Genomic DNA, 19,680 nt, shown 5'->3' with positions numbered 1-19,680 from the left:
ATTAGCAAGAGCATGCATTTCGTTTCAATGAATTCAACACAGACCTCCTACTGTTAACCAGTTGTATGAAAAAATCTTAAAAGTTTTGCAGATGTAGCACTTAAGCTCAGTCTTGAAGGAGAATGAGAGGGTTTTTGATAAGCTGTGGGCGCCATTTTTAAGCTACCTCCCAAACTGTACAGCAGACCTAGTACGCAGGGTGCATTGTTCCAGTTCACATGTAAAGGTCTAATGCTCTCTCCTGGGTATTTCAATGCTTTCCATTAGTTGTGAACTCCCTGATACATGTAATGCCATGTATCTGAGTTCTTATTGGAGTATTGGCATCATGAGCAAATTAGGAAACATGTTTCAGCTGAAACAGTTGGTCTACTTACTGCTCTTTAGCAGGAAACATAAGGATACATGCATCCAAGTGGGGGATTACTGGCTGTAATTCACACATTTTCTTGTGAAGAATCATCATCTGGTTACTGTAAACTCGGGGGATATTTTTATTTTTTGCATCTTTTAATGTTTTGCATCTGCTTTTAAAAGCAATGAATGCACACTGAGAGAAAAAACATTTTGACCTGTTAAGGCAGAAAGATTAAAGCAGAAAAACAAATATGGTCTAAATTTCAAAAGTAATCATCCAGAAGAAATGAGGATAGGTATTTAAATGACTCCTCAAGCCTTAAAATGTGAGCTCACAGAGGTCGAAATAAAAAAGCTATGGGGGTACAAGTACAATTTTCAAGCACCTTACCACACAGAAGGCTTCTACTACTACATCCCCCACCACTGCTTGACTTCGAATGGGGGAGAGAACAGAAAGTGACAAATATAAACAGTGGGACGGCTGTGTTGAGGGAAATTACCTCCCAGAACCACTGGCGTACTGCCAGCATGAAGACATTCATCTGTTTTGCACAGCGTCTGACTCACGGGCAAGACGGAGGGGAGGGAGGGGAACAGTAAGAGAGCGAACAAGACGGGAGAGAGTGCAGGCTGATCACAGGCTGTGAACGAGAGGCAGCGAGTGGGAATGGGAGAGAGGCAGAGGAGCCACAACATCTGAAAGTTTTAAACCTGTGATCGCGGTAGGTGATGCGAAACAAGACTGGGGGTTCCTCCAACATGTGGAAGCAAAACAAGTTCCACATCATGGGCTGCTTCAGACAGAGACAGATTTAAGTTTTACTGCTGAGGGAGGGCATTCTCTGTCACTTTATTATTCGGGGAGGGTGGAAATATAAAGATGAGATTGTTAAATATATTTCTTAAACTCCCCTAAGAGGTGTGCAGAGACTGAAATGCATTGGGCGTTAAGATGCACTGCTCTCCCAGCACAAAATATTACTTTAATGTTCCTGAAAGTTAAGACGCAGCAGCTTGGAAAAATACTGAAGGAGTTGAAGTGTCAACGAGGAACTTAAATGTACAACAGATGTTACCTTCAGGAGCAGGTAAGAAACTTAAGCAAAATTATGACAATGCTTTTTGACAGTGTTTTTTTTGTTTTGTTTTTTAAATCAAGTTTGATTTTGTATAATCCATTCCATGTCCACTCATGTGTACATCTTTGCAGACTTAAGTACAGAGTGGGACAAGCCATATATCTTTCATCTAAAGCCTCATGGAGAAGTTTTTTAAATAGTTTTAATACATGGAAAAAACATCTCAATGTAAAATTCAAAGTGACTGAGTGTGCAACGAAATGTTATACAAGACTATTTAAACCTTCTATTAATTACTTTTATGGGTAAAATAAACTACAGAATAACGCAACCAAATTGAAAATGCATACAAGGAATTTTCCTAATATTTTCCACCTTGTTTCCACATTATGGAAAAGAAATTTCCAGTGTGGTGACCATTACTGTTTCCACATTATGGCAAAGACGTTCCTCATTTGTTACGATAAACGTCGCATGCGACCATTTAGACAAATTAAAGCAAATGGGTAATACGGTTTTGCTGTTTCCTTAACAGACCTTTTTGTTCTTTTAAGTGGAAGACCTGGACAAGAGCATCAGCTGCCTGGGAAAGTGAGGACCCCTGATAACATCTCACTGTGGAAGTACTTATCGTGTTGGGATTATTGCCAGCATTGGAGTTCCTGGTGTCAGACCTGTTTACCTTATTTTTGTCACCACCGATCAGTGGATCCTCATTTGATTTTGAGCAATTCTTTTTGGCTTGTACAGTGCACACAACGGATGAAGCATCCTGTGCACTGACCCTAAGCTGTCCCACCCCACCCTGTGTCCTTGCCTGTAGGACGCAGTGACAATGCTGACCGAGTGCCCAGCACCAGAAAGATCAGAGCCACGACCCAAGCTAAGGCCTGCTGTAACCTCTGCAGCACCATGTCTCAGGCAGTCGCGGCTCCACTTGAGGCTAATAGCTCACAGTCAGGAGAAGCGCCCGGGGCTGAGCTGAAATGGGCTGCCCTGCTTATTGTCATGGTCATCATCCCCACGATTGGAGGAAACATTCTGGTCATTCTAGCTGTGTCACTCGAGAGGAAGCTGCAGAACGCCACCAACTACTTTCTGATGTCGCTTGCTGTGGCTGATCTGTTGGTGGGACTCCTAGTGATGCCCATTGCCCTCGTCACTGTTCTCTACAGTAAGATTGGCATGGAGCCTTGTGTTGGAAATCTGTGTGATACAAAAGCAATAAATACTTGACCCAATTCCTTGACAACATTCATATGAAATGTTAAGTTAAACAAATAAATGCCATTAATCTAAAAGTCCCATCAAACAAAGCAAACTATTACTAACAAAAATTAAAAAGACCACTGTTTTAAAGTGAGTGGAGGAGAGTATCAACTGTAATAACTGACCCTCATTTCTCTGGAAAAATACTCGCGGGTAGCGAAGAAGGATAAAAATAGTTTGTCAGTAACCCTAGATACAATCTTGACGAACAATAATCAAATTATTCTCAATGAAATATCCCAAGAGATAGTGGACAATAAACAGCTACTTCCTCCGGCAGGGCTAAGGTAGCACAGCTTGGACTGATCCACTGGTCTGAGGGATCTTTACCCATAGAAACAAAAACTGGTTTATTTAAGTCCAGTGACAGTGCTGTGTAAATATAGCTGCATATGAAATTACTTAGACTTTGATTCTCTATTTCATAATGCAACTGTGAAATTCGTAACTATGGCCAAGCTGTTATTCCCCATTAATTCAACTATAGGATAATGGGCCAGATCATAATTAGGTCTCATGCATATAATAGTGGAGTTTAGTGTGATGCTTTTGCCTGTCTAAATTATCATATTTTGCATGAGAACTGGATGTGTTGCAAATCAAACTGGTCACAGGTGCTGCTTTCATCTTATTATAATGAAGAGGCTACATAAGCACGAAGGACCATGCAATTAATCTACTACTGCATCTGTATTCGAACTGAATCTGTCTACAGGCTGTACACATTCAGTTCCAAAAGTTTCTCTCATGGCCTGATAAAAAGTCCCATCCTTAGGTTGAGAACCAATGCAGTTCAGGTGTGAAAGCATTCATGCATGTACCAGTGCATATCTGTGTATGGTAGTAGTCAAAGTTATTTAAAAAACACCATGGAAATGGAAATGGAGAGCAGGGTAACACCTCAAGGCATGGCAGTGGGAATTGTGTCTGTTTGCTGCTCCGATGCTGAATATCAACGAAGTCCGCTAAACTACTTTTGGACCAGAATCTGGTACAACGTGTTTCAATGCTGGCCATAGTAACGGACTGTTTGGCACCTGACAGGAGAGATGCACTATGACATGCAAGGATTAGCTAAACAATGTCCACGACGTACACTTTTACTTTTTCTGCGAGGAAATCTGATGTTTTCACATCACAGATGACGAATTAAAAGGCATTAAAAAGTGGATCTTACAGGTAGAACATGAGACTAATGTGACGGATAAAAGAGTCAGTGTGGAGCAGCTGCCCAGCAGGTGCACTGAAGTGACACTAACTAGGCAGGGAAGTGAATAATATTTCTCATATTTGTAGGTTAAGGTGAATTGAGGAAGTTTTCAAATGGGGAAACTCCCAAAGGATTTTCTTTTGTATGGAAATAAAGCTTAAAGAACTGAGGTGAGGAGCGAGGGGTCACGGGGACATTAAAATGCACACACAGTATAAAAGGCTGGCTTGAAGCACAGCAGGTCTGTCAACAGTGTGGACCTTCCTTGGCTGGAGGATACAAAAGTTGCACAGTCACACAGTAAAAGACAGGTTATACTGTCAGTACTGTTACCAGCAGAACATACGCGTTGCAGCAAACACTCCCTAATGACTGACACAAGACAAACTACCACAAGGCTGGTAGACATATGGATTTAGATAAAAAGATCAAGCTAACTGTAAGGCCACAGGCTGTATTCTGTATTCATGAGGGGACATTCAAAGTTCAAGAAGCTTCACCTAAAAAAGCAAGACAAGAATGTGACTGGTTTACTGTTATACTAGTGAGGACTGCCGGTCACTTTCCACATCTGCTGGGCAGATGAAGTCAAAGTATACAGGGAACTCCTTGACAAATATATGAGATCTGCTTGTTTGAAATGTGAGCAGTGTCAACAGACACACTTGTAAACTTAAAATAGATTTTTTGAAAGGACAGATGATTTGGTGTTGCTTCCTTAAGTATCGTACCTGCAAGGCATCATCTCTCAACACACTGCACTGCCAACTGAGTCAACGTTTTCATCTCTCTCTGCTAGTCACTTTAAATATAAATTTTCTCTGCCTCTCTATCCTCTTCCCTCTTTTCTTGAAAGAGCTGTAGCTGTGCTTATATGGCATTGAGTTTTGTTTGAATAAACGAAAGCCACAAAAAAGAAAATATACACTTAGCTAATACACATAGTATGTTTCTTTGATAATTAACCTCATTGCATTCTTTCAAAAAGCAGAACCATCTAGACATAACAATTTTGACCTGTGACCACATACTCTGAAAGTTTTTAAACGGTCTGGATGAGTTTTGCAAATATTAAACAACAACAAATGTCACAAAAACAGAGCAATAAGATGAATTTCTATGTAGGACATTGACCACAGCCTTGTGTAATGAGAAACTGCTGGACATACATTACCATTAGTGAAACAATTTATATAGACTGTTTCTTGAACAAGGACATTTTCAAAAGCAAACCACAAAATCAACAAAAACAAAGCTGTATTGCTGTTTTTCATTCCTTACAGTATGCTCTCAAATACAGAACAAAAGCACAAAGACCCTGTGCTGGCCAACTACAGAGGCCTCACCATAGTTTACTCATTCAAAGTTTCTTAATTCAATTAAACACAATAAAAATATGTTCCCTTGCACAGCTACTTGGATCTTGCAAGCTACAATGTTTATTGAATTTGGCATGGGACTAAACACTTCACAAAACACGTACAAAGGGTCTACTTTGAGAATGCGTAAAGTATTTGTCAATGAATGCGCTTTCCAGATGAAACCTAATCAAAACTATGACTCAAAAGTTCCAAGTGTCACAGAAAAGCAGTACGAGGAAAAGAGTGGGATGGTGGCATTACAAAAGAAAATTATGTAAAGGAATATTTTCAACAACGGTCTTTTGTAATATTAATGGTTGACAGGACAAAAGCCAGAACAATTACTTGCCAATTTTATGCCTGGAACTGAAAATAAACACTACTGTTGAGCATAGTCTCCAGCACATCTACATAAAGAGCTTTTAGCTCCATAAACAGTCAGTGAACCCTCCTTTTTCCAGTAAAGTCATTCCTCACAGGGATAAACAAACACCAATCTTTTGGATGAGTGCTACTTCTAATCCCTTGCCATTGTGGTCCATCTACCATAACTGGTGGTGTGTAACACCAAATGCTTTTTGGACTGAAAATTAGGTAAACCACATGAATACATTATGGGAAGTCAATGATCGTAGAGACGCTACCACAGATAAGTGACGTACAATTTAAAAAACGACAACTGCAAGACAACTGTTTATTTTCTTACTGGACTAATTTCCTTCTCATCTTCTCTTCAGACTCTGACTGGCCTCTTCCGGAGCCCCTCTGCCCCATCTGGCTGTTCCTTGATGTGCTGTTTTCTACCGCATCCATCATGCACCTATGCGCCATTTCACTGGATCGCTACATTGCCATCAAGAAGCCAATTCAACACAGCCAGTACAAATCCAGAGCCAAAGCGATGGTGAAGATTGCACTGGTGTGGCTCATATCCATTGGTAAGCATATCATTTCAGATTTCCTTAACTTAACTCCTTAACTTTTCCAACTCTACAGTAGTTTTTACAACAGTTTTTAACAATCTTATTTCTTGACATAACATCCAAGTCAGAGCTGGTTTACAGACCCAAGAATATATGCCGGATGCAATAAAAGCAGATACTGTATAAACAGCAACCTGCTGGCTGCAGTGTATATGGGAAGGAGATGAGGGAGCTGAAGGGCTGGGACAGAAGTATCACTCAGTTTGTCCAAAGGGCAATGTGGCTTGTGCATTTGAAGCAAGCTAATTAAATGAGTTCCTAATGAAGTGAGCTTTACTGTTTTATGAATGTAGGGATGTAGGAACAGAAAGCTTTGGTAGAGAGGTTGGTTAGGCTGCTTGCCAGTCCCTTTGATGGGAGACTGTGTTGTCACTCCTGTTGTTAAAAGTTTTTCTTAGATTCTCATTTTGTTTTTACTTGTGTGATTTTTTTTAACATATTTAATTAGCATTGTTAGAGGGAGCTTGAGACCCAAGATTTTTATAGCCTCTGTAATTGCTGTGCATTTAATAGTAAATAACTTGAAACTTTAATAATCTTTCTGTACTTTTCCTACAAAAGGTCTTGTATGGGTGTTGAGTCATTGTTCAAGATCTGCTAATAATTTCTGCTCTACAGCAGGAAACTAAAAAGTAGCTTCTGTCCATTAACACTAGGGTGTAAAAATGTGGCTGAATTCACTGAGGTATTACTGCTCAATGCTCAATGCCCAGTACTCAGACCACTAAATGCAGTTGGTTTGGCTGATGGATTTGATTTCATTTGAGCTTCACTTCATGGCCAAAGCCAGACGATGGGATGGAAAGAAGTGAGCAGCACCTAAACCGAGCACCAGTATTCAGTCAGGGTAAAAACTTTTTGGCTGTTAGCAGTGTTTAGAGGGATCATGGTGAGCCATGGCTGATTAGCTTACTTGATTTTAAAAACAAAAAAAGGATATCAATTCAATCAGCATGTGCGTGCTTATTCCTGACACCACTATGCTTTTATCAAGTATGAATGTTTTGTCTGTTTCTACTACTCCTACCATACACATGAAGTGAAAAATTAAACATGGGAATGTCTGTAACTGAGATGAAAAAGAAACACTACTGTTGTTGATAGAGTTGTTCCAATACCGATACCAGGATCGGAAATGCCTCCAATACTGCCTAAAATGCTGGATTGCATATCAGCAAGGATGCGAGCCTATACACATACCGATGCATAATTTATTAATAAAAACATCAAAAGCAAAATAATTCATCAATATTACAAAAACCCTAGATGACTGCCAATGTTTGCCAATTCTAACGGTTTTCTGTTTTCATTTTCCAGGTATCGCAATCCCGATTCCAATAAAGGGGCTTAGGAACAACCACCTTCCCAACAACATCACCTTCAACAGTAACCACACATGCCTGCTGAAAACAGACACCTTCCGGGAGTTTATCATGTTTGGCTCCTTGGCAGCATTTTTCATCCCTCTGACCATCATGATGGTCATCTACCTACTCACTGTCCAAGTGTTGCGCAAAAAGGTTTATTTGCTCAGGTCAAAGGTGACTCAGCGCTTTAGCTACCCGACAATCGCCACAGTTTTTCAAAGGGAACACGGTGGGACTCCACCTCAAGCCGAGCAACTGAACATGCTGGATGGCAGACTTCCCAGAATGCAAGAAAAACCACATACAGGCACGACAAACTCTACTACAGGAGATGAAATGTCCTTTCGGAGAATGTCAACAATGGGCAAGAAGTCAATGCAGACTCTGAGCAATGAGCAACGCGCCTCAAAGGTGCTTGGCATCGTCTTCCTCCTGTTTGTCGTTATGTGGTGCCCTTTCTTCATCACTAATATCACCTCGGTGCTATGTACCAGCTGTGATGTTCATATAATCGCCCGCCTCATGGAGATCTTTGTTTGGGTGGGTTATGTGTCATCAGGCATCAACCCGTTGGTCTACACCCTATTTAACAAAACTTTCAGGCAAGCGTTCACGCGTTACATCACCTGTAATTATGAAAGCCCTGCTTGTCATGGGCCAGGACAGAACCCAAGAACATCAAATGCAGATCGGACCTTTACGAGGATTTCCTTTAGATCTTCTATGGCAGAAAACTCTAAACTGTTCATGAAGCGGGGAATGAAGAATGGCATTGGGACAGTTAGCTACCAAAGTCCAATAAGGTGCCGTCAAGCATCTGTTCAAGCATCCAGTGGCGTTGTGTTAGACACAATGCTTCTGACTGATAATGAAGGTAATAAGCAGGAAGAACACATTAGCTTTGTCTAGAAATACCCGACAAATGAATCTAATTAAAAAGGGAGCACTTGAAGTAGATCAAATCTATGGTGCAAACATTTTTTAAAATCTCTCTAAAGACAAAGGCATACCCCCACAACAAAATGCATGATTTGGAATCTGTTATGTTTTTATTGAAGATAAAATCTAGCCATAATTTAAATCATGATAATTTTGGAAACCCATTTTATCCATAAGTCAAACTCCTCTGTGATATATGTGAATATATAGGGTCGAAATATTTCTCAAGGGGGCCTTTAGGACAGGCTATATTAACAATGTGAATTCTTTAAGACGACAAGACACTTCAAAGCGTATAAGAAGAGAGTTTGAGTTGTCAAACGTTATAAAACCATGAGATGACCTGTAACAGGTTAACTAAAACGAGAAGACAGGAGGATGTCCTCTATGAAAGGTCAAAAGCTGACAAAGTTCAGGCCACCAGACAATTATGTGAGGAATGAAGACATAATCATGACCTGGAAACTCTCTGTGAATGCTATATACAATGTATTCCAATGCCGATCCTTTTACTTGGGCTATGTGAACATGGTGAGGACCATCTCTGACCACATGCTTACATTTTGTTAAGACAAACACAACTCTACCTTTTAAATCTTTTCTACAACAGACACATAAAATGTATTGCACTCTTGAAATGATTATCGTATCTGCCGGACCTTTGAGAAGCACTCTTGCATGTGTACTTCAGCCTGATGTTTTGACATGTTAACAGGTTTCCAAATAGAAGACTGTATATAATAAAGAACAACACCCAGATTAAATAGAAACCTAAATGTGTTAAATAAAGTTTTTTGTGTTGCTAAACTGACAGAAAACTGAACTAACTGTAAGCGTCCATTTTCTTTCACTGTCGATGTCTTCACTCTCATGCATCAGCCAGTGAAAATGTATTTTTCGCGAACCAGCGTTGACTGAAGCACAACCAAAGGACAGGACAACCAAATAAACAGTGTAACTAAGACAGAAAATACTGCGATAGTACAGTACGTTGTGACAGTGTACTCAGCACTATTTTTTACTGCCCTTTTATACTTAACAATAGCAGTTTGTAGCATCTTACTACAGCCATCAATTTACATAATAGTTTAAACACACTATATTAAACCTAGTTAACAAAATCTAAACAGTGCTTGAGTAATGTGGCAATAAATATGAGATTTGGATAAGGGTCCACAAGCTTGGTATGCGAGTTTGGAGTGCGTCGCAGTTTTATTATGGCCTAGACCGACTCTGTCTCACTGTTAATGAACAGAAACTCTGTTGATCTTCTAAGAGTAGCAGAGACTTAAGATATCTGAACTCAAAGCAGCCCTTATTGCGTGCTAGTCTGCATGTTGGGGGAGTGAAGGGAGTTTTCCCGGAGCCATTAGGAAGTTGGAGAAGAGGAGGCCAACTGAATTGTTCTGGTACAGAAGTCTTTCTAAACACAGTGAAGATTTACACAAAGTTTATCTAGCGGCCCATTGATCACACTGAATATCACATAGCCTTTTTTGGGCTTAAAATTTACACCCTGATATTTGTGCACTGGCTAGGCGCTGTGTTTAACACTGCTCTGGTCTCTGATGGGTAAATTCACATCGTTCTAAGAGTGTGGAATCCCTATAAATAGTCACGAAGGAAAATGTGTGAGTGACAATGACAAGTACGTCCAGCTTCCTTTGACACAGAAATACTTTCCATGAGGACCAGAAAGTCATTTCCAAATCCAGACAATAGAGCATCAAAATCACACCACAGCCAAGGTGTAAACATACAGCTACATCTCATCAGCAGTAGAAAACTACAAAACTAAGACCCGTGGTAATAGAAGAAAGAATAAAGTAAGACAACCAAAACAACAAATGCTGAATTTTTAAAACAAGGGGATTGCAATGGTTCACCCAAAGCAGTGCTATGTCCACACTGTGCATCTGTTATCATCATTTGTTTTAAACATCCAAATGTTTTTACCGATCCTTATCAAATAAGGACAAATTAATTTGATTAAGAGTTACACTTTGTACGAAAAGCTGAAATATTTCTGTGTCATATTTGTGATAAACACATTGTTGCACAATATACAGTGTAACCTCCTTCTTCATCTGGAGCCTATTTTAGAGGTAAATGTCAAAAACAGTTGGACTGGCTACAGTTCAGAGCTTTTCTATGCTATTGTCAATACAGCTGAGCTTCAGTACTGTACCCAAACTATACTCCTTTCTGTAGCACATCATGAGAAATATAAAAGTCTTTTTTCTACAGAACACTTTTGAAACCAAATGAGCAAACTACACAAATGCATTGTTGCTGGTTTTACTTTTACTTTGTCTTAACACAAAGCAGTGCGTGTAAAAGTAGGGGCAGATAAATAACTAGAATTTCAGCTGAGGACCGCAAAGCTCCAGAGAGAAAGGCCTCTGGTGTATGCAAAGAAATAAACAGCGTTCAGAACTCAGGTAATTCAGTCTGGTCCTTACCTGAACAAGATGAAGCCAATGGACTCGACAGCGGCCCTTCTCACATCATCATTCACGTCACTCACCTTTATTAGGAAAAGCAAAACTGTCAACTAACGAAAAACTAATACTGACAGTCATCAAATTTGTTGATTAACTTTCATGGTGTAGATCTCCTATGGCTCACAGTGTGAGGAATATACTTCGCTGTTATGCCATCTAATAACTTTAGCTTGAGTAAGGTGCCACCTACAGGACAACAAGTTGTTCACTCTGCTGAAGTTAAGTTGAAAATTGTATTTGCACTACAAGTACAATGACTGGCATACACATACATTTATTGTAATTAAACTGTAATGTAATAGTCTTTTGTTTTCCTTCTTTAAGTTAAGTTCTGCAACAGTGAGGCCCCAAATTAAATTCAGGCACAAACAGGAAAACACTGATGTTAAAGCTGAATATTTCTCCCCCAATAGAACTAAGTACAGATTTTTTAAACAATCATAATCAGAGTAGTAAACTAATCTGAATTATGATGCCAGCCACAGTCACAGCCATTGCTGCTTGAGTCTGCTCCACTGCCAGAATGATAAACCTGTCTTCCCCTCTGTGAAATAACGTGTTGTAAGGAGGGCCAAACAGAAAACACTTACAGCGACATGTAGCAGGCGTCTGATGGCCTTGTTGTTCCCGGAGCCGCAGTAGGCCATGCCCACTGTGTACATACCAGAGCGCCGCAGGATGGGATCCTATCATAGACAGTGAAGGAAAGCAGATGTTGAGACTTTGCCTCTGGATGAACAATTACAGTTAACAAAGTTTCAGTCATTTCCCACATCAACCTCTTATAGAAGGATTCTTGGCCCGAAGTACAGAGGAAAAGCCTCTGTGTGACTCGAAATGCACACACAACCTGCGGTTGTACGAGTACATACAGGGCTTAATACATCAAACACTGGGACTGCATATTACATCTATAAGATTTATGGAGAGCAATGACCTAGAGGTACAGAGTTTTTTTAATGCCATCCCCAATTCCTTCTTTCAAACTTATTGTGTTACTATTTCCATAAACTGCACCAATGCTACAAAAACAAAGTATGACATTCTTTATTTCTGCTGGAAAACAAAACAACTCCAATCTCGTGGTGTACATGATGTGCTTTCTGATGGCTTTTCAGCCTTACCTTGTCTCTGCAGAGGCTTTCAATGAGGGCATCAGCCTCCTCCATGCGTCCGTACATGACCAGGGCAATTCCCACAGCCAGACCACGCAAGATCTTCTCATGCTGGGTCTCCTGAGCATAGCCTACCATGTCCTCAATGGCCTGGGCCGACTTGGAGCCCAGCATGACCAGACCCAGGGCCAGGCCCGCAGCTTCACCTGAGAGAGGTTACATGATATTGTCAGCATGGCTTGTTTTGTTTTTCTTTTTAAACCAACAGATGTTTACTCGTGTACATTACTAAATCATTAACATTAATATTGATACCGGTGTAGACACCTCTTTGTTTCTACATTTGTTGAGCCAAACATTATTCTTTTAAAAAGACAGTTTTCATATTCAAGCATTTCATTATTAATTTGTTAATATTCTTCATTATTTCTGTGCAACCCGAATCTATTGTTATCCAAATATATTTGATTAGGTCAGGAAAAGGAGGAAGTAAAAGGTATTAATGACAGATTTTTTTCCTGCAATTTTAGTAAAAGATTACTTTTTAGAAAGCAGAGTGGTGAGGATCAAAAACTAGACTGTCATCATGCAATTCAAAAAATGATTCTGTACACACCAGTAACAGCATCATCCTGGTACAGGTTGGATTTCAGAAGGTCGTAAACATCCTGTCTGGCTGTGCCCAATGCAGCTAAACCAAGGCCAAGAGCACCACCATGACGAACAATCTGTGAAACAGAGGAAAAGAAATAGACCATGAAGACACTGAAAAATAAATTAATCATTTGACACAGTGGCTGTAACTAGCTGCTGGTCTCTGCTACACACTTATACTTGAGGCTTTTAATTCTAAAGCACCACAGGTTTGTTAACATAAATTGTATTATCTTATAACCAAGTTCAAAACAGTTGACTTCTTAATTCAGCAATCATTTCATGAGTCACATTCTAGTATATAGTTCTCAAAGAACCATCATAAAAAGTAGATTAAACAAAAAACCTCACATCATTGCTGGCATTCTTGAGTTGACTGAGCAGGTAGTCGATGATGTCCCCGCCATGGTTGGCATGAATGAGTCCCAGAGCATACAAGCCTCCTCCCTCCTGGTAGGCCGAGCCAGGGGAAGTGTCTTTGGGCAAGTAGGTGGCCATTAACTGGAGAGCCTCCTTCTCATGACCCTGAAAAACACACCATGTTATATTAAAAATTTGGAATAAAACTGTCTGTTTTTTTGATTTGCACCGTATCATCATGATAATGACAGAAATCTACCTTGTGGATGACACCCAGACTTGCTGTGGCTGTGAACTTTGCCCAGTTGGTAGCTCTTGCAAGCCACTCCAAGTTTTCTCTACAAGGGCCAAACAAAAATGTTAGTCTTAATGTCACTTAGAGTAAGTATGTTTCTCTATGTCTTTGTGCAATATATGTCATATACATTTCCGTTCTGCTGTCACAATTACCTGAGGAACTGGTCACTTGTGGTACCCGTGTGCATGAAAGAGTTGGCTATTACTGTGGCTGTGTGGCACACCGAATTTCGGACTGCATCCTGGAGTGACAGAAAAAAACTAGAGCTCAGGAGGAAGCTGCAGTTCACCTGAATGTGTAAACAAGTGTTTTTATTCATTTTCTGAATTCATCTTGTTTCTCATCTACAATACCTTTGTGTTTTTGAGGATCATTAAATCTGTGTTGTTATTTCGGATTAGGAACTGCAAGTGCAGTTCGATGGCCATCTCCCCGCTAAGGATTTTGATCATCTTGGCGTTCTGGTCTTTGGGCTCATCTTTCTGCAAAGCACAGAGAAGCGATATGATGAGCTGTCAACCATACCAAAGCTGCTCTGTTTAGACACAGAAAGATTACAAGCACCTTGAATGAAAAAAGTGATACAGTACAAAATGATTGAAAAAGCATACCGTTTCTGCCAGCTTTCCAGCGGGAGAGCTTCCCGCCTTGTCATCTGTTTCCATTGCATCACTGTGACACATACAAAACAATTTGTCAATGTTGAATCACTTCATCACAATTAAGTAACTCGACTCAAAAAACGTCTATGCACAGTTTCAGTTAGTCCCCGCATGTATCCCATATATACACTGTACATGGCCTGATGGGCCATAAGATGTGCATGTATATTAAAGTTTATTCAATCTCTCATTTTAACTTCTTTATTCAGGTTATTTTCAGCAGGTATAAAAAGAGGCACACCAAAGAACAAAGCTTGTTGAGCTCCTAAGTATTTAAACTCCAAACTTGTGTACTGAACCCTCCTAGTGGTAGGTTCAGAGTTCTGCGTAGTGTCTGCTGACTAACAGACTGAGATAAATCTTTTCCTGCCATGCTTGGAAAATGTTGAGTTTTTTGCCATTTTCCTCATAACTCACAGCACCTGAGAAAGTCTAAACAGACATTTCCTAGAGATTAAATCAAAACCATTAGCAGTGACAAATCCCTAAGTCCTGTGTGAACATGTGCCAAGATGCAGTGCTTCTGCCTAGGTATTTAGCGTGTCCTTAGATTCCTCCGCTGCCCACCTGTCTTTGTCTGGTGTGGGCACAGTGCCTGTGTTTGTAGAGCCAGGGACTGCAGGGATAGGTGTTCCAACGGTACGCAGGTTCTGGATGACAGAGGAGAGGAACTGCTGGCTGGCGCTCTCATACAGATCAAAGCAGATCTGATAGGCCATCAGCAGGTTGTCCTCCTTCACCAGCTTCTCCAGGATGTCACTCACAGCTTGCGGGTCATCTAGGAATATCAGGCACTAGAGAGGTGTGGAGAAAAAATGATAAGAGAGGGATTTTAAGGTTCTGACACAGTTTTTGAAAAAAATATTTCTGTGAATGCAGAAAAAAAAGGATATATGTTCTGTCTTTAGCATTGCTTGTTGTTATGAATCAAGGTAAACACTTGAAAGCTTAAGCAAAAACATGAGATGCCATCATGAGTATAAAACTGACTATGCTAAAGTAACTCAACTACACTTAATTGCCAATTTATTAGGAAATATAGCAGGACTGTTGTATTGGACTGTGTTAGTTTTAGCTAGGTTAGCCTAATGTACCGGCAAGTGCATATTACAGCAGCATCAGCATAATAAATATCCGCACAAAAATACAACAAACATTAAAATATTGATAAATACAACTTCTAAAACACACAGAACTTTGTACTTCAAGCAGCCCTAAAAATCAAGATTTCAGTCAATCAAAATCTTACACTAAATATTGAAAGAACAAAACTTAATAAAACCAATCTGTCTTAAGGAGGACATTTATTTATAACACTGACGGGACTGGTCAGGGAGATGATGCATAGGGTGTTTTTGATTATCTCATTAGTTACCTGACAGACATTGATGAAATCAGGCTTCTCCAAGTTCATATAGAGCTTGACCAGCACCCTCAACACCTCATTGCGGAACTTCTTGTTCTGCATCAAGGACATGCAGACCTTCAGGCTGTAGGCAAGGAGGCCACTCACATCATTCTGATTGAGAAGAGAAAGAAGAACATAGCAGTTGTTAACATGTTTCATGACAAGGAAGAGGATAAGAAAGCAAGACAAAACATTTTTTAAATGTATTTCAATAAAGTGAAATCAGCTGTGAATGACATTGCCGACTGACCGATTCTAAGATGGTTTTCTCAAACATGTCAAGTCGTCTGGTCTCCAGGGCGATGCCAATGGCCTGCTTGTACTTGTGGTCGTCTAGGCAACGCAGGAACATCTTGTTGACAATGCCCTCAAGGCGGGGGTCGATGCTTTTCTTCTCCTCTTCCTCTGGCAGCTCGGCATTCTCCACCCGCAGCTTGGTGTAGTGGTCGATGCATTTGGCTAAAAGCAAACACAGGAAAAGGATGGAAAAAAAGGGGCCTCGTTTCACCTCTGAATTCAATGACAGTTTAATGTAAAATCTTATTCCATATGTCCTTCATTGACTTTGTCTTGGAGCAGCTCTGGCCCATGGTCAAGCCACTTTTGGACCCCCTCCAGTTCACCTATCAGCCCCGACTTGGAGTTGAGGATGCCATCATCTACCTGCTCAACCGTGTCTACGCCCATTTGGATAAGCCGGTGAGCACTGTGAGGGTCATGTTTTTTGACTTCTCCAGTGCATTCAACACCATCCGTCCAGCTCTACTGGGTGACAAGCTGACAGCAATGCAGGTGGATGTCCCCCTGGTGTCCTGGATTGTAGACTACTTGACTGGCAGACCACAGTATGTGCGCTTGCAACGCTGTGTGTCAGACAGAGTGGTCAACAATACCGGGGCCCCGCAGGGGACTGTCCTCTCTCCCTTCCTCTTCACCCTCTACACCACGGACTTCAGCTACCAGACAGAGTCTTGTCATCTTCAGAAGTTTTCTGATGACTCTACTATAGTTGGATGTATCAGCAAGGGTGATGAGGATGAGTACAGGGCTGTTGTGGATAACTTCGTCACATGGTGTGAGCAGAACCATCTGCAGCTCAACGTGGCAAAGACAAAGGAACTGGCTGTGGATCTGAGGAGGACCAAGACACCGGTGACCCCTGTTTCCATCCAAGGGGTCAGTGTGGACATTGTAGAGGACTATAAGTACCTGGGGGTACACACTGACAATAAACTGGACTGGGTTAAGAACACTAACGCTCTCTACAGGAAGGGCCAGAGCCGTCTCTATTTTCTGAGGCGACTGAGGTCCTTCAACATCTGCCGGACTATGCTCAGGATTTTCTATGAGTCTGTGGTGGCCAGTGCTATCCTCCATGCTGTTGTGTGCTGGGGCAGCAGTCTGAGGGTGGCAGACGCCAACAGACTCAACAAACTGATCCACAAGGCCAGTGACGTTGTGGGAACGGAGTGTGACTCTCTGATGATGGTGTCAGAGAGGAGGATGCTGTCTAAGCTACGAACTATCTTGGAAAATGTCTCACACCCACTCCACCATGTGCTGGTCAGGCACAAGAGTACTTTCAGTGGGAGACTCATACCTGGGCTGGGCTGGCCTCATTCCTGCCTGTGGCCATCAAACTGTACAACTCCTCCCTCTGAGTGGCCCTGAGACTTTTTCACACACTGCAATAAATATATATGTGTATATATACAGTACAGGCCAAAAATTTGGACACACCTTCTCATTCAATGCGTTTTCTTTATTTTCATGACTATTTACATTGTAGATTCTCACTGAAGGCATCAAAACTATGAATGAACACATGTGGAGTTATGTACTTAACAAAAAAAGGTGAAATAACTGAAAACATGTTTTATATTCTAGTTTCTTCAAAATAGCCACCCTTTGCTCTGATTACTGCTTTGCACACTCTTGGCATTCTCTCCATGAGCTTCAAGAGGTAGTCACCTGAAATGGTTTCCACTTCACAGGTGTGCCTTATCAGGGTTAATTAGTGGAATTTCTTGCTTTATCAATGGGGTTGGGACCATCAGTTGTGTTGTGCAGAAGTCAGGTTAATACACAGCCGACAGCTCTATTGGACAACTGTTAAAATTCATATTATGGCAAGAACCAATCAGCTAACTAAAGAAAAACGAGTGGCCATCATTACTTTAAGAAATGAAGGTCAGTCAGTCCGGAAAATTGCAAAAACTTTAAATGTGTCCCCAAGTGGAGTCGCAAAAACCATCAAGCGCTACAACGAAACTGGCACACATGAGGACCGACCCAGGAAAGGAAGACCAAGAGTCACCTCTGCTTCTGAGGATAAGGTCATCCGAGTCACCAGCCTCAGAAATCGCAAGTTAACAGCAGCTCAGATCAGAGACCAGATGAATGCCACACAGAGTTCTAGCAGCAGACCCATCTCTAGAACAACTGTTAAGAGGAGACTGCGCCAATCAGGCCTTCATGGTCAAATAGCTGCTAGGAAACCACTGCTAAGGAGAGGCAACAAGCAGAAGAGATTTGTTTGGGCCAAGAAACACAAGGAATGGACATTAGACCTGTGGAAATCTGTGCTTTGGTCTGATGAGTCCAAATTTGAGATCTTTGGTTCCAACCGCCGTGTCTTTGTGAGACGCAGAAAAGGTGAACGGATGGATTCCACATGCCTGGTTCCCACTGTGAAGCATGGAGGAGGAGGTGTGATGGTGTGGGGGTGTTTTGCTGGTGACACTGTTGGGGATTTATTCAAAATTGAAGGCACACTGAACCAGCATGGCTACCACAGCATCCTGCAGCGACATGCCATCCCATCCGGTTTGCGTTTAGTTGGACGATCATTTATTTTTCAACAGGACAATGACCCCAAACACACCTCCAGGCTGTGTAAGGGCTATTTGACCAAGAAGGAGAGTGATGGAGTGCTGCGGCAGATGACCTGGCCTCCACAGTCACCGGACCTGAACCCAATCGAGATGGTTTGGGGTGAGCTGGACCGCAGAGTGAAGGCAAAGGGGCCAACAAGTGCTAAACACCTCTGGGAACTCCTTCAAGACTGTTGGAAAACCATTTCAGGTGACTACCTCTTGAAGCTCATGGAGAGAATGCCAAGAGTGTGCAAAGCAGTAATCAGAGCAAAGGGTGGCTATTTTGAAGAAACTAGAATATAAAACATGTTTTCAGTTATTTCACCTTTTTTTGTTAAGTACATAACTCCACATGTGTTCATTCATAGTTTTGATGCCTTCAGTGAGAATCTACAATGTAAATAGTCATGAAAATAAAGAAAACGCATTGAATGAGAAGGTGTGTCCAAACTTTTGGCCTGTACTGTATATATTTATTTACGTTTATGTTTGTTAATAATTCCTGTTTATTTAACTATATATTTGTTAATACTCCTGTTTAAATTTCTTATATTTTCATGTATCTTTCCTCTCTTGCAAGGATCACCTGTAACATAAATAATTTCCCCTCGGGGATCAATAAAGTATTTCTGATTCTGACCACCAAAAAGCCCTGGCAGTTTCTAAGCTGGAGGTATGCATTTTTTTCCCCCAATAAAGCCATTGACTTCACACTGTTAAGAGTATCAGGGTCACCGCAGCATCCAAACAACAAAAATGTCACATTATCACAGAGGAGCCAGGCAAATAATAATAATAAAAAAAAAAAAAAAAAAACAAGAGGTCAAGCCTTTTTATTTGATCACTCACCAATGATGGTCTCCACATATTCGGAGTCATCTGTGACATTGAAGAGATCTCCAGCACCAAGAGCGTAGTTCAGCGATTCCTCAAAGGCTCCGAGGTGGTAGAAAACCTTAGAGGCCACCAGGGCAGCAAAGGCTCTGCTCCTAAACGTCTCATCCTCATACAGGACCTCACTGAGAGTACACAACACACAGATTGTTACATAAGACTAAAAAATTGGACCTGCAACATCTAAATTATCTTTCCCCCATCCCACGGAGCAGTTTCTAAGCAGCAAACTCTTAAATTGTGACAAGCTGCACACTGCACTGCCCTGCTACATTTCATCTGCATACAGTGTCTGCACCTACTTTGGGTTATTGTAATTTGTTCTCTGTGCTGCAGACAGA

At 41.1% G+C, this 19,680-nt stretch overlaps 2 protein-coding genes across 2 annotated transcripts in view; one reads left to right on the top strand and one right to left on the bottom strand.

The window, feature by feature from the left end:
• Window positions 1-19,680, bottom strand: part of psmd1 (proteasome 26S subunit, non-ATPase 1) — a 48,006-nt gene that overhangs the window by 25,778 nt on the left and 2,548 nt on the right. The window contains exons 4-16 of the mRNA XM_033622203.2: window positions 19,295-19,464; window positions 15,820-16,028; window positions 15,537-15,680; window positions 14,729-14,955; window positions 14,111-14,171; window positions 13,853-13,981; window positions 13,652-13,740; window positions 13,461-13,539; window positions 13,193-13,366; window positions 12,804-12,915; window positions 12,197-12,393; window positions 11,663-11,758; window positions 11,031-11,095 (exon numbers count right to left, since the gene is read on the bottom strand). Of these exons, the coding sequence (XP_033478094.1) occupies window positions 11,031-11,095; window positions 11,663-11,758; window positions 12,197-12,393; window positions 12,804-12,915; window positions 13,193-13,366; window positions 13,461-13,539; window positions 13,652-13,740; window positions 13,853-13,981; window positions 14,111-14,171; window positions 14,729-14,955; window positions 15,537-15,680; window positions 15,820-16,028; window positions 19,295-19,464 (1,752 nt within the window). The remainder of the gene's footprint in view (window positions 1-11,030; window positions 11,096-11,662; window positions 11,759-12,196; window positions 12,394-12,803; window positions 12,916-13,192; window positions 13,367-13,460; window positions 13,540-13,651; window positions 13,741-13,852; window positions 13,982-14,110; window positions 14,172-14,728; window positions 14,956-15,536; window positions 15,681-15,819; window positions 16,029-19,294; window positions 19,465-19,680) is intronic.
• Window positions 899-9,327, top strand: htr2b (5-hydroxytryptamine (serotonin) receptor 2B, G protein-coupled). The gene is made up of 4 exons (XM_033622204.2): window positions 899-1,448; window positions 1,994-2,613; window positions 6,017-6,217; window positions 7,580-9,327. The coding sequence occupies exons 2-4, from the start codon at window positions 2,352-2,354 to the stop codon at window positions 8,536-8,538; spliced, it is 1,422 nt and encodes a 473-aa protein (XP_033478095.1). The 5' UTR covers window positions 899-1,448; window positions 1,994-2,351; the 3' UTR covers window positions 8,539-9,327.

The sequence above is a fragment of the Epinephelus lanceolatus genome, chromosome 6, assembly GCF_041903045.1.
Source record: "Epinephelus lanceolatus isolate andai-2023 chromosome 6, ASM4190304v1, whole genome shotgun sequence".
In the NCBI taxonomy this organism is placed as follows: Eukaryota; Metazoa; Chordata; class Actinopteri; order Perciformes; family Serranidae; genus Epinephelus; species Epinephelus lanceolatus.
This window is presented reverse-complemented; position numbering and strand designations above follow the sequence as displayed.

What these genes read in the sequence shown, in the direction of transcription:
- htr2b (XM_033622204.2), top strand. Translation starts at nt 2,352, where the DNA reads ATGTCTCAGGCAGTCGCGGCTCCACTTGAGGCTAATAGCTCACAGTCA. An exon ending in CCTCGTCACTGTTCTCTACA is followed by an intron (nt 2,614 to 6,016) that starts GTAAGATTGGCA and finishes TCTTCTCTTCAG; the next exon opens with ACTCTGACTGGCCTCTTCCG. An exon ending in GGTGTGGCTCATATCCATTG is followed by an intron (nt 6,218 to 7,579) that starts GTAAGCATATCA and finishes TTCATTTTCCAG; the next exon opens with GTATCGCAATCCCGATTCCA.